Below are 12,883 nucleotides of genomic sequence, written 5' to 3'. Positions count from 1 at the left end.
AAAACTGCCAGGCACGAAGAGGAGAGAGCAAAATATCTCGGTTGTTCTATAGCTAAAGAAAAATCAAGATTTTAAACACAGTTTCTCGTATAGCTTATACTACAAACCAAAAGCCCCGAGCCTGCTTTATGTTACACGCGAATTCCTGATTATACGTAAAGTGAGATTTGAAAGTACGCGGCTACAGAAGCCAAATTGTATGTGTGAAGTGCTAACTGTTAGCTGACAGGCTACCTAGCATAGCCATTGATGCAATGGCGTTGAAAAGAATCCAGAAGGTGAGTATGTTATTTATTTCATGTGCTCACCATACCATTTGATAGACGTATTTTTCCGAGTGTGGGACGCTGTGTGAAGATCACACCAATGTGTAGCCCTTTCTTCAGCTCGACTTAGCCTTGCTTGGTTGCTTTTTGTGCTTCTTTTAAAAAATTATTTGCAGACAAAGACGAGATAACCACTGGTGGTAGCCCTATTGGTGCATTGCTACAGTTAACGTTAGCTATCAACAACCACCGTAAACATTGCCATTATTTTGATAGATACGCTTTGTTTGTGTTTAATATTTATTTTTTTCTGTCTGACACCACATCCAATACTTCAGGTAAGGCGGCTAGCGTTAAGTTAACTAACAAGCTAAACAAGTAATTTCGCATTGCAGCGCTAGGCTAGCAATAAGCCAGCCTTAGTAGGTGTTTTGGTATTTGTTTTGATGGACTGACATGTAACAGGGTTTGCTTTTAACTTCTTAGCCTGTCAGTTGTCTTTATCTTTGTGGTTCGTCACGAAGCGTATGGCGGTGGATGTGTTTACTCCCTGAATGACAGCTGCTTGCCGGTTGCCAAAATTGAACCCTAGTGTCAGTGTTGCCATATATGGAATAGTAAATGGGGCACTGGGGCAGGCCACGGTGTGTATTTATATAACAGAATAGATAACGTTACGCTTTCTGTGGAGAGATGTTAAATAACGGGCTTAATTTCTATTTAACCATCTGTTGTTTTGCTGTCTGTGCTCATCGTCATTTCATGGATTATATGGAATGGGGTTTGGCCATACCCTTTTACAGTTTGTATGATAAACGTATTTTGACATCCTAGTTTATGCCTTCACCTGTAGAACATATTTGTTTCTTAGTATTAAGCTATGTAACCTTGTGCAAGTTAGATTGAATTGATTGATGACTAAAATGTTAATGAAGTCATCAGCCCTAAAACCACCATTTACATGTCAACAGCCTTGGATCATGACAGTAGAGCAAACATGGCTGATCAGAGGGGTAGTAACTACAACGTGGCTTAAATTTGGGGTTCAGTCCCCAAAAGTTACATAAAGCCAAAAAATTATATGGATCAAGCCCTGCTGAAGTTTCAAAGAGGTTGGACTCTGTCGCAAAGCTATATTTCTCTCTCTAAGTAATTTTAAAATATATGTAATTCATCCATGATCCATCATTTTGGCCTATGTGGCCTAATGCTGAGGCTCAAGCATTAGCATATTTTCCTGTGTAGCCACATTACCCAATACAATAATGGTAAATTAAAAGCTGTTTCATTATGTGATTGTTAGGAATTGTCAGACCTGCAGAGGGACCCACCTGCTCAATGCTCCGCTGGACCAGTTGGAGAGGATTGTAAGTAGTTAGAAAATTGCTGCATAGTGTATGCCTGAACATAATAATTCTGTATTGTTATGTATAAATCTGTTTTTAAGATTACATCAGTAGAGTATGTCGTTATCTCAGGAGTTTGCATCTCAGTGTTCATACTCATACGTATAATTGATCTCCCCCCAGTGTTTCATTGGCAGGCAACAATAATGGGTCCGGTAAGTGAAACTGTATCTTACCCGAACTGAAATATGATTTGAAATGTGACAACAAAGACAAAAAAAATGCTTATCTTGTTTCTATTTTCATTTCACTAGAGTGACAGCCCATATCAGAGTGGAGTGTTTTTCCTCACCATTCACTTCCCAACAGATTACCCCTTCAAACCACCCAAAGTGAGTGTCCAGTGTCAGCCTTGTATGTCACATAATGAGGCACATATTTCAGCACACTTGTCATTTACTGTGGTAAAGGCACTGGCTTCATTGGAAAAATTATGACATTCTTTTCCTGTTTTGTCACAGGTTGCATTCACAACAAAAATCTACCACCCTAATATCAACAGCAATGGGAGTATTTGTCTGGACATACTGAGATCACAATGGTCACCTGCACTTACAGTATCAAAAGGTAAGGGATATAGTCTGTTTATTTATTACAGACAGTTGTGAATGTTGACACAGCATGCACAGTAATATGGCCCTTCCTCTGTCACAGTTAAATGTAATGCAAGCAGTATTAATGTTATTAGTTATACGTAGGTTTGACAAGTCTAAATGCAGAATGATATAGAAAGGATGTGTAAGTTGCCACTCTCACTCTGGGTGGCACAGATACAGTATCTACATCTAAAACAAAATACTCATGAATATAAAGTTGCCATTTTGACGTTTACATTTTCAGGTAAAATGGTGTGGTGGCGAATAGCGCCGTGGATAAGACACATGCCCTTGGTGTAAGAGGCGCTGGTTCGATTCCCACTGCGACACACCCACCAATGTGTCCCTGAGCAAGGCACTTAACCCCTAGTTCCTCCAGAAGCGTGCAACCTCTGACATATATAGCAATTGTAAGTCGCTTTGGATAAAAGCGTCAGCTCAAAGAGTAAATATATATGATACCTTAGATTGGACTATTAAAAGGTCTTAATCTCGATTGCTTTTCAGTTGTACTTAAACTCCCAGGCCTCATTAATGCCTTCAGATGTATGTCCTCAGCTCTAAAATACTGTGCGTGTATATCTGTCAGAAAATTATTATTATTTCTTTCGGGCACATTGTACCTGTAAATGTTAAAATGTAAAAAGACTCCAGTATCGACTGAAGTTCTGAAATACTTTTCAGTGTAATGTTTTTTAATAGGATACCTAAAATGTACCGTATGAATGAATGAATCAGTGCCTGCATATATTTGATCATTACAATACATATTCAAGGAACAAACACTTAATTATATTTAAGGTACTTGGTCATGTATATATTGATATTCTTAAATATCGCTCGGCCTTACTATCATTATTATTTAAAGATGTCAAAATCACACCTGGCTGTGCTGGGGTTAGGAGTAGGTCTGTCTAAAAAGTAAGTGGGCTTTACTTCTCAAGAGGCCATAGCCAATACATCCCCTCTCACTGTCACACACTGAGATTCTTTTAATGTAATCTGAATATTTTATGATTCATTCTTCCACAGTATTATTGTCTATCTGCTCTCTCCTTTGTGATCCAAACCCGGACGACCCACTGGTACCAGAGATCGCTCACACATACAAGGCTGACAGGGAAAAGTGAGTGTAAAACATGAATGAGATTAATTACATCTGTCAGCTTTGCTCACTGTCATACTGGCTCATTATTTTTGTAGATAAAAGTTCTTAGTTTGCAAGTTCACCTGAAACCTTTTCCCAACCTCTCATGTGTTTTCCAGGTACAACAAATTAGCAAGAGATTGGACACAGAAGTATGCAATGTGAGAATGCCAGGGAGATCAAAATACAAATGAGAACAAAAGAAACATGTTTGATTTGTAACTTAAGGCAAATGAGCAACAGGAAAAAAAAAAAAACTAGACAACAGTCCATCTTTTGGAGGAGGAAGCGATACAATGAGGTACAGTGCCACCTGGCTTTCCATGTGCTGAGCTGCTACCATGTGCTGTCCTTCATGACTTGTATGGATCTGCTGAGCAGGACCTGACGGGCTCCTTAAAGCACTCCCATATGGAATACCGGAAACTCTTCACAGTCCATACCGCCACTCTCAGACTTAAAAACTGTTACTCCCGCTATTGTGATTATCACTATCATTGTTGCTGTTCATACACATCATTTTCACTGTCCATGAGTCATATCGTCGTGCTACTCTGAAGCAAAATGTTTGATTTATGTAGGAGATTGGCTCTCTCTTCATTTCAGAGGTACTGTCTGTGTCCCACTGGATATCTTGTTATTACTGTGTTTTCATGTATCTAGTGGCCTTTCTGTGTTATTATTTACGGTATATGTGCAATTGAGGCAGAATGTTCCCTGTTCAACACAATGGTGCAGTGCCATTACCAGCAGCTGATCTGTTGGCACATACTGTCTCTACCCCGAAACAATGTGAAAGACGGAAAGAACCATTGGTTTCTATCACCCACTGCATTTTAAATTGCAACAGTATTTAGTGGTTCTGAAGACACTGGAGAGCTACTGTTAGGAGCTAGCTGGCCCTTGCCTCACTGTTGTGGCCTCCATAAGATGAATGTCAACTTCCATTTTTCTCACACATGCTGTCATTGCCCTTTATAGCCTGTGTAAGTAACCACCAATGGCTGGTGTCCATAGTGCACAAATACTACTGTTTGATTTGTTACTTGTTGTGTAGCAATGAACATAGCTACTCTTTGGCATATAGCTAAGCTGCGTGCCACCTCCTCAGTACAGTTACTCAGGTATCCAATCGAAACATCAGCCTTTACGTGCAGTGACCCATGGTGAGAAAAATGACCAGGGCTTCTAAAAAATAGTACTGATCTAAGTTTACTGGTTTGTTTCTATAAAAGAAAATGCTCATGCTTCCCAAAGAGGCAAAAATGATCAAAGACAGATCAGCACTCCTGACGTTCTTTATGCATATAGGTGTAGATGTCCTGTGTTACACAAAAAAATATGCTGTCCCAGAAGTACTGTCATTTTGTCACAGGGAGGATTTTTTTCATTATCCCTCTCCAGTTCTTTTCACCACCATTTCCATTTATTTTTGAACAACACTTGGGATGTGAATGACGCTGTCAAACACGTACATGCCACTGTTTTTCTAAAATGACATGGCCTTTGGTTACAGCTGGTGTCGCTAATACTCAAAATGGGAACTTAAACAGACTTAAGATTTTGCAGAACCTGGTAGTTTGAAGTCATGTGCATTTGTTACTTGTGGTGAATAAATACAGTAACTTGACATGACAATTTAATCTGCTTTAAATATCAAGTGAGGTGATATTTGTCACTTGTTCATATTCATGATCGGATCTGCAAAGGTTTGTTTTGTTCTGGGATGAATAATCCACACTGACAGTAAAACAGTTTGTCCGGGTGATGCATTTGTGACCCTTTGTATTGTATCTTTGAAAGCTTTAGTTTTAGGCAATTTTGTTCTTTCATGTCACCAGAATTTAACATGATTGTGATGTGTCATAATGTAATACTAGTTTTAATATAATCCAGTGTGACTGTTGGATAAAGTAGTTAGGAAGTGCTACGATTTTCTTTTTTTAAATCAAGGCTCATAATGTGCTGATGCTGCCAATATAAAGGGAATTATTTGATGTTATAAAAGGGGAAGATAATTTGCTATTGAGGCATTATCATGCAAATTCATCCAGAAAGGTCCATAATAAAGCATGAAAATTTTAGAGGCTTTGATTGTAGAATTAAAACCTTGGTTTAGGCGCCAAATATAGATTTTCATCAATGTTAGCTGCTGTAGAGAAAATTGTGAAAACAAGGTCTCCTGAAATACAGTATATAGTTAAAGGTTTTGAAAATATATCCTCTAAATGCAGTGGAAGTCTTTTTGCTACCAGACAATTGAAAATGACTTGTGTGTAATAGTAGTAGTTCAAACTTTGTGCATTGTTCTTTGTTCATCTGGCTATTTATTTATTTGAAAGCTGAGTATCTTCCAGCTGTACGATTGAATGCAGCCTCAATTCGTTATGTGAGTGATGCGACATTGACTTCCTTTGTCCGGTGTGCTCAATAGAGTTTATATAGGCAGCTTGGCATGCTTTGCACTCTGGAGAACCTTGTCACAGCCATTTGCCAGATATCAGGGATTTCGTTACAATTCATCTGCCTAACACCTCTGACTAAAATTTTAGCCTTAACCCTCATTTTGTGTATATATATAGAGAGAGAGAGAGAACGTCATCAGAAACTGTAAATTTGCTATCAGGGCTGTATCCCCAAAATGGGTGATTCATTTCATTAGTAGACATGGAAAACTGCACCAGTATTTTTGTTGAAATTTTCAGTCTGGCTTTCTCTGAGGACCAGCCTTCATGCATCTTAAAATTTGGAATATGTGCGCTTGAACTGCCGCCATGAACGTCCACATGTCCTCACATAGCCCACACAATATAACTATTGATCTTCTCATAACATATAAATAAAGCTCATCTTGGTTTACCACTGTCTGCAGTCATTTTGTGTGTCTTTATGTTGTAGTATTTAATTGGCAGTAGTATGACCCAGAACCAGCTGTGCATTGATGATATTAAAGCAGTGATAATGTTCTAAATAAGCAAATAAAAACCTGGAAATATTGTATATGTACGGGAAAGTAATTTAGTTTTGACGTTAAGATCAATAAAGTGCTGTAAAAAGTTGCTCTTCAGGTATAGTGCCACTGCACACCCATGCGCGCTGCACTCTAGGGTGCGTTTGATTCAGTGGGATGTTATGCAGGTTTTTGCGGTGCAGTTAACACTTATCTTTGCGAAGATGGCTTGCACAGATGCATAGCCGAGTTCAGAATAATTGAAAAGGGCAAATTATCTCCGTTATTTTGGAGTGTCACGCCATCCCGCAGGATGCAGTGACTGAGATGTAGCTACTACTAGCTTAACCAGCTTCCTGTACAGCTGAAAATCAGCATCACCGCCACTCCTCCCAATAGGAAGTGCGCATCCCGGATAGCTAGCTGGCTAGCTGGATTCAGTGTCACGATGGCAGTTAACCTCAGCAAAAATGGTCCTGCATTAACAGCTGCATTTAAAGAAGTGGTAGATGAAAAATCCACTACCAACTGGTAAGGATCGGCATTTTTAAAACAGTGTTAGACTTATGGGAGGTATTATGTTATCTGCAGTGTTGGCTAACCTTACGCCAGTCAAGTAAGTTAAGTCAACGTTAACCTAACGGTAACGATAAACTTGACAAACTAGATAAACCTGTGACTTAACGGTATTTTGTTAACCGCAGCAAACCATCTACTTAAATTGGTGGTAACGGTACAGATAAAGTCAGCTTTGTTTACATGCGGGTTTATTTAGCCTTCTCTCATGTAACATTATTGGCAGTCTGATGTGTAGTGACGCTAAAGAGGAGCTAACTGAATGGCTAGTTACATTGTTAATTAGCTGGAAACACCGACCAGCTAACAGGCTAGCCACTTAATCTCTAACATGTTGCATGTATTTTATTATTTGTTAAGCGTGACTGTGTTAAAATGGAATGAATACATTTCTAGCTAACTCAACCACTTCCTGGTAAGATATCAGAAGCTAAAAATGACCGATATGTGAAAGTCAAATCTAGGAACTTCCTCTGGGCGTTACCTAATGTTACAGAGGACCCTGCGCTCGCCTTGAGGTTAAAATGAAACCTGTTGATGACAGCTGCAGTGTTTAATGATGAGAGAAATTAATTAATCTTAAGGAGCAATTGCCCAGGGAGTCCTGCTGGCCCCATATTCAGCCTGAAAATGTCTCTCTTGTGAATGTTTTCCACTCTTCACTCAGTTCAAGGCAATTGGACATCCATCGCCTAGTAACACCACAACTTTGTTATTGTAATTATTACAATGCCTTTTGAAGTACTTCTGAAATGAAGCTGACAGGAAAATGTAAAGATAAGATAAATAATTCATCATTTATGGAGTAGTTTAAGTTCCACTTACCTAACTCTGAAAATATGACCTAACCCGTGCTTAGAAGCATATGCCTTTTAAAGACCACTGAAACTGAGCTTGTGCTTCTATATTTAAATTTTTGCAAACAGTACTGGTCTGAAATTGACATCCCACATAGAGATTTAATTGTTGTTTTTTTTTATGTAAGGCGATTGCCATGTCAGTTACAATGTTTCACATGACTAGATGACTGTAATACCAGAAACTCTTGTAAGTTTCTGTATGAGAGCAGGTCAAATTATGATTCTGCTGCGGTGCAGTACTGGTCTGAGGCAAAATCATAAAATCATCTGTGGTTTTTCTGTGAAATGGGGCCTAAAGCCTTAGGCCTAGATATTATTTACTCTTGTCTGTGTGCCATTAAACTAGGGGTGTAACTAACAAATATTTTTATTATGGAGTAATCTGCAGATTATTTACTCAATTTGTCGAATAGTTGCTGTGACTATAAAATGACACATTACACTGAAAAATGCCCTCCAGGGTTTCCCAGAGCCCACAGAGATGTCTTGCTTTGTCCAACCAACAGTCCAGAACCCCAAAGACATTACTATTGTACGCAACAAAGAAAAGCATTAAATCATTTGAGAAGCCATTATGTGTGTCAGCATGATCTTTTGATTATTACTCTCCTACCATTATATAACCCACTTGAAGAGCACACAAGCAAAGAATTCGTCAAATCCCTCTATGCTAATGAAGATGACGTAGAAAAGATGAGAAATGTGCCTTTCTACAGGATATGGCCCAGTATTAGCTAGGGACTCAGTTTGTGTAAGGCTGCTAATCCTTGGTTATTTTTATTGGGCATTTAATATCAAGCAAAAGTCAGTGAAATCTTTACTTGTACACGGGCATGCAACCTGTAAAAGTTAGTGACTTGGTTGAATTTAAAATAAGATTATGACTGCAGCGATACTCTGGTGTGTTTACACTACCCTTCTTCCCCTGTAAAATGTTTCCTGTTGGAGTTGGGCTTAAGGGTGAAGGTTGCTTAAAATTGGTTTACAAAACATCCATTGTTTTGTTTATTATGAAATGGTGCACATCAGTGGCCAGAACAAACCCTTTTCTGTCTGTCGGTGGGAATTGTTTAGCTGGTATTTTAATATCCTTAATCTTGTGTTTTCCCCAGGGCCTTGTTCACCTATGAGGGAAACAGTAATGATATCCGCCTGGCAGAAAAGGGGGGTGAGTATATATTGTGAAAGTTTTTATGTTCTCAATGTGATATTAGCAAATGCGTGCAGGAATTTCATTGTCAGCTTACAGCTGCAGTACTGGAATATCTACACAAAAGGACTGCGGGCCTCTGCTTACTCACCCTATCATTTGTAAGGGGGAAAATGTCTGCAGTTACACAACCAACCACAGTAACCATTTGACTTTTCCACAATGTTTATGTATCAGATGGAGGACTGGAAGAGCTGGTTGAAGAACTGAACAGTGGAAAAGTGATGTATGCTTTCTGCCGAGTACAGGATCCAAATTCTGGTCTGCCTAAATATGTCCTCATCAACTGGGTTTGTGCTACACTTAACTATTGCACATTTGTTTTTGGTTTTGTCCTCTTTGTAGTGGCCTTCCTTGAATGTGTAGAATAATTCTTTGTGTTTTTCAGACTGGAGAAGGAGTAAAGGACGCCAGGAAGGGAATATGTGCAAATCATGTCAGCGCCATGGCCAATTTTCTTAAGGTAACAATGCACTGATTTTTAAGTCTTGTTTAAATATGCATTAGAATTTCTACTACAGTCTGTTTACAGAGAAGGTTATTTGTGTGTTAATGATTGCTTTGAGCAGAACAAATAATCATTAAGCAAGAAAATGAAAAAGAATACTATACACATTGTTGGGATATTGCTTTTGTTTGGATTGGTTTCAGTGTCATTCATATCATATCAGCTAACAGCCACGTAAACAAACTACTGGATGGTGCATGCATAATCCAAGGTAAAAACTATTGTTTCTCTATTTCTCTGAGCATTGAAAAGGAACATTTTTATTTCATGCTGTTTCAGGGGGCCCATGTCACAGTAAACGCCAGAGCAGATGAGGACGTGGAACCTGAGGTGATCATGCAAAAGGTGGCCAAAGCTTCAGGAGCGAACTACAGCTTCCACAAAGAAGCTTCCAGCCGATTCCAGGACAGCGGCCCTCAGGGTCCCGTGGTATGCAGCGCATGTTGTTCCTGCCTCGAGCCCTTCTGTTTGCTTATGTGTTATGCTAGAAAGATAAGCAGAGGGCTAGATCTTGACTAAGCGCCTTAATATTGAAACATTGATACATTTGAAATGTTTGTATGGGGAGTTTCTCTCTTTGTTATGGCTGTCCATTCACACTAAGCCAGTATCTGTACAACCAAATCAGAAAAGTTGAAAAATTCTGTCCTATATCAACCGAAGTGCACAGAATTTAGTCTCTTTTTCATGCTCTGAGAGAAAGAGACCGCTGATCATATCTGAAAGATAGTTGTTAAGGAACAAAACAACTTACACTATATGATACACATGTTCATTTTAACTGAGTAAATGGTGTGAAGAGTGTACATTTTTAATCATTTAATGACTGAAAAACAAAGAAAAGAAATGGATTTGGTTAAATAAATGATGCGAAAAAATAGTTGTGGTATAGAGGTGGGCAATGTTTCAGGGTATTTCTGTGATTAAAAAAATTCTTGACAAAATACTGAGAATATTTTTTGGTTTAGAACTCACAATAACTGTTAGGATCTCCTCATTCTCCACCGGGTGCTCCTGCTTGAGGAGGTGAAATAAGTTTGTTGTATTGGCTTGTACCTCTGATCTTTTATAACTTAGCCACTTCCACAGTACTGCAGTTGCTCCTCTTTTTGGATCCAAGTGTAAGGGAAATGAGAAGAGCAAAGAGCTGGTAGCAATGTTACTGTCGCTTGTTACTGCAGTGCGTAACAGCATTATCACGATGTAATTTTTTGTCATAAAAATTATACACATTATATTGTGAATGATATGATATGGCACACACCTATTCTGGCAGTTGGATCACTCTGTATTTTTTTTTTTTACTTCTTATTAAGTAAAATGTTTACACAGTCATTAAATAGTCTTTTCCTTCATGTAGGGCTCGGTGTACCAGAAGACCAACGCTGTGTCGGAAATCAGAAAGACCAACAAAGACAACTTCTGGGCTCAGGCAGAGGTAGACTCCTGAATTTGCGTTAAGCTAACGCCAACTTCAACTTCACCTCTGAGACAGCTGAGTGTGAAGAACACCGTTAAGCTTCTCTTAAAAAACACTCCCTTAAAGATTTGTTATTTTTATGCTAGATGTTTTTGACTCATTGAAATTGCACTCCCTAAAATATTGAGTTTGCAGTTTTGAAACATTTGACAGTTATTGCATTTCTCATAAAATCCAATATATAAAAATACAAGGCAGGCAGGTTTTCTTGCATCACAAATGTAACGATAGTCAGCGAAATTGTTGTTGTAACTTTGTCCTTTTTGTTTGCAATTTTTGGTTCATCACCATACTTTTCACAGGTGCACCCAGAAAGTGGTGCTCACTGTCTTGCAGCTTTCTTATATATGCTATTGTGAAATCAAGCTTTTTAATGACTATAATATTTACAAAATACCAAAGCAACACTGACCTTGCCAGTGTGTTTGGCTTTTTAGAAAGAAGAGGAGAAACGTCGCCAGGAGGAAAGGCGCAAGGCAGAGGAGGATCGCCAGCAGCTGGAGAGAGACAGGAAAGACAGAGAGGCCAAGGAGGCAGCGCAGAGGGACAAAAGGGACAAGGAGAGGGCCACTCAAATTGAGCAGAACAAGTAGGTAGCAACTGAAGGAAATGCTGGTTAAGGCCTGTTTGCAGAGGCACCTATTAAAAGGTTCAAATTACATTTCTAAACCGCCATTTGTTTAATAGGAAGTATCAGCAGCAACAGGACACTGGGAGTAAAGAGCAGGAGAAACAACGCTGGGTGAGTGTCTCGCTGTCCCATTGTGTGACAGGGTTGAATAAATGGGTTGGGGCTGTGAAGTAGCCTGGCGGAGGTGATGTGAATATGGATTGGTGTGAAGTTTACATTCGTGTTTAGTGTCTGCGATCATGTTTATGGTTAAATACAATTAGGTAGTGCACACGTGTTGTAAACGCTCATAGACAGGAAGGTAGCTAATGTCAGCAGAGCCAACATTAATATTGACATCATCAGGAGGAGCAGGAGGAGGACCAGGCAGTCCAGAAGAAAGCAGTCAAGAGAGGTGAATCTGTGGAAAAGGCCAACGTGAGTTCCCCTTCCCGAAAGTGCTCTTCTCTGGTCAAACTACTTCCCTTTTTCTCGCCTATCTCAACAAAAGCGTTTGTCTCTTTCAGATGTGAGCTATTCGAAGCTTGATGTAACACACCTCTCTTTCAGTCCTTACTGCATGATCTGTACTTTCTCTGTGATCATTTACAGAAATCAGACATCTGTCTGTTCTGTAGTTGTTCTCTCAGCAACACCTGCCACTACATTATAAATAACCTCTGCCTCTCTGATGCTTATTGTGCCTGTTATTCGTTTTCTTTTCTTTTTTCTAGGAGGCAGCTTCTCTCATCTCTCAGCGTGCTGTAAACCCCAGAGAGATGTTCAAGCAGAGAGAGAGGGGAATAACTCCCAGTGACTCAGACCCCCCCTCTGCTGCCCCTGCTAGCCCTCAGCCAGGTATTGCCCCTGCACACACCGTGACCTCTCCATTTAAAATCTGTTTGCTTTAAATGTCAGTGCCCCTCCTGCATTACTGCAAAGCTCTTAGTCTGTCTCTCAGGTAGTGCTTTAACTTTCCATCAGACTGTCTAGTGGTCTAATTGTCATACTTAACACTGTGTCTCCATCCTGGTGTCTCCTCTTCTTCTGCTCAGCCTGTCTGCACTCTGTTTTCTCTCCATTTTTGCCATGTTTTGGGGGTTCCATGTGCGTCTCTGCTCAGGGCGCCTGCAAAGCCCTTTTCTGTCTAAGCCAGTGTATGAAAGTGAGCGAGCCAGCTCACCTCAGCGCCAAGCTTCTCCTGTGCCAGCAGGCTCCGCCTCTCCTGTCCGTGCCACAGGTGTGAGCTTACACACACACACACACACACACAC

General features: G+C 39.7%; 2 protein-coding genes across 4 annotated transcripts in view; both read left to right on the top strand.

Moving 5' to 3' along the window:
* On the top strand, positions 1–6,274 carry ube2d4 (ubiquitin-conjugating enzyme E2D 4 (putative)). Its single transcript, XM_046035204.1, has 7 exons — positions 1–278; positions 1,570–1,633; positions 1,796–1,827; positions 1,927–2,004; positions 2,134–2,239; positions 3,301–3,394; positions 3,535–6,274. Exons 1-7 carry the CDS (start codon positions 255–257, stop codon positions 3,578–3,580), a joined length of 444 nt encoding a protein of 147 aa, XP_045891160.1. The 5' UTR covers positions 1–254; the 3' UTR covers positions 3,581–6,274.
* A 303-nt stretch (positions 6,275–6,577) lies between these two features.
* dbnlb (drebrin-like b) overlaps positions 6,578–12,883 on the top strand; it is a 10,755-nt gene continuing 4,449 nt past the window's right edge. Inside the window, exons 1-11 of one of the 3 annotated variants that reach the window (XM_046035310.1) lie at positions 6,582–6,896; positions 8,914–8,969; positions 9,189–9,301; positions 9,400–9,474; positions 9,799–9,948; positions 10,880–10,957; positions 11,437–11,588; positions 11,687–11,741; positions 11,976–12,047; positions 12,344–12,467; positions 12,733–12,849. In XM_046035310.1, the coding sequence (XP_045891266.1) occupies positions 6,814–6,896; positions 8,914–8,969; positions 9,189–9,301; positions 9,400–9,474; positions 9,799–9,948; positions 10,880–10,957; positions 11,437–11,588; positions 11,687–11,741; positions 11,976–12,047; positions 12,344–12,467; positions 12,733–12,849 (1,075 nt within the window). In that variant the 5' untranslated portion in view covers positions 6,582–6,813. Of the gene's footprint in view, positions 6,897–8,913; positions 8,970–9,188; positions 9,302–9,399; positions 9,475–9,798; positions 9,949–10,879; positions 10,958–11,436; positions 11,589–11,686; positions 11,742–11,975; positions 12,048–12,343; positions 12,468–12,732; positions 12,850–12,883 lie in introns of all 3 variants that reach the window. The other 2 variants (XM_046035312.1, XM_046035311.1) reach the window with 2 other exon arrangements.

Source organism: Micropterus dolomieu, linkage group LG21 (genome assembly GCF_021292245.1).
Source record: "Micropterus dolomieu isolate WLL.071019.BEF.003 ecotype Adirondacks linkage group LG21, ASM2129224v1, whole genome shotgun sequence".
NCBI lineage: Eukaryota > Metazoa > Chordata > Actinopteri > Centrarchiformes > Centrarchidae > Micropterus > Micropterus dolomieu.
This window is presented reverse-complemented; position numbering and strand designations above follow the sequence as displayed.

Coding starts and splice junctions, on each gene's coding strand:
- ube2d4 (XM_046035204.1), top strand. CDS start 255: ATGGCGTTGAAAAGAATCCAGAAG. Junction 1,634..1,795: donor TGGACCAGTTGGAGAGGATT/GTAAGTAGTTAG, acceptor ATCTCCCCCCAG/TGTTTCATTGGCAGGCAACA. Junction 2,240..3,300: donor TGCACTTACAGTATCAAAAG/GTAAGGGATATA, acceptor ATTCTTCCACAG/TATTATTGTCTATCTGCTCT.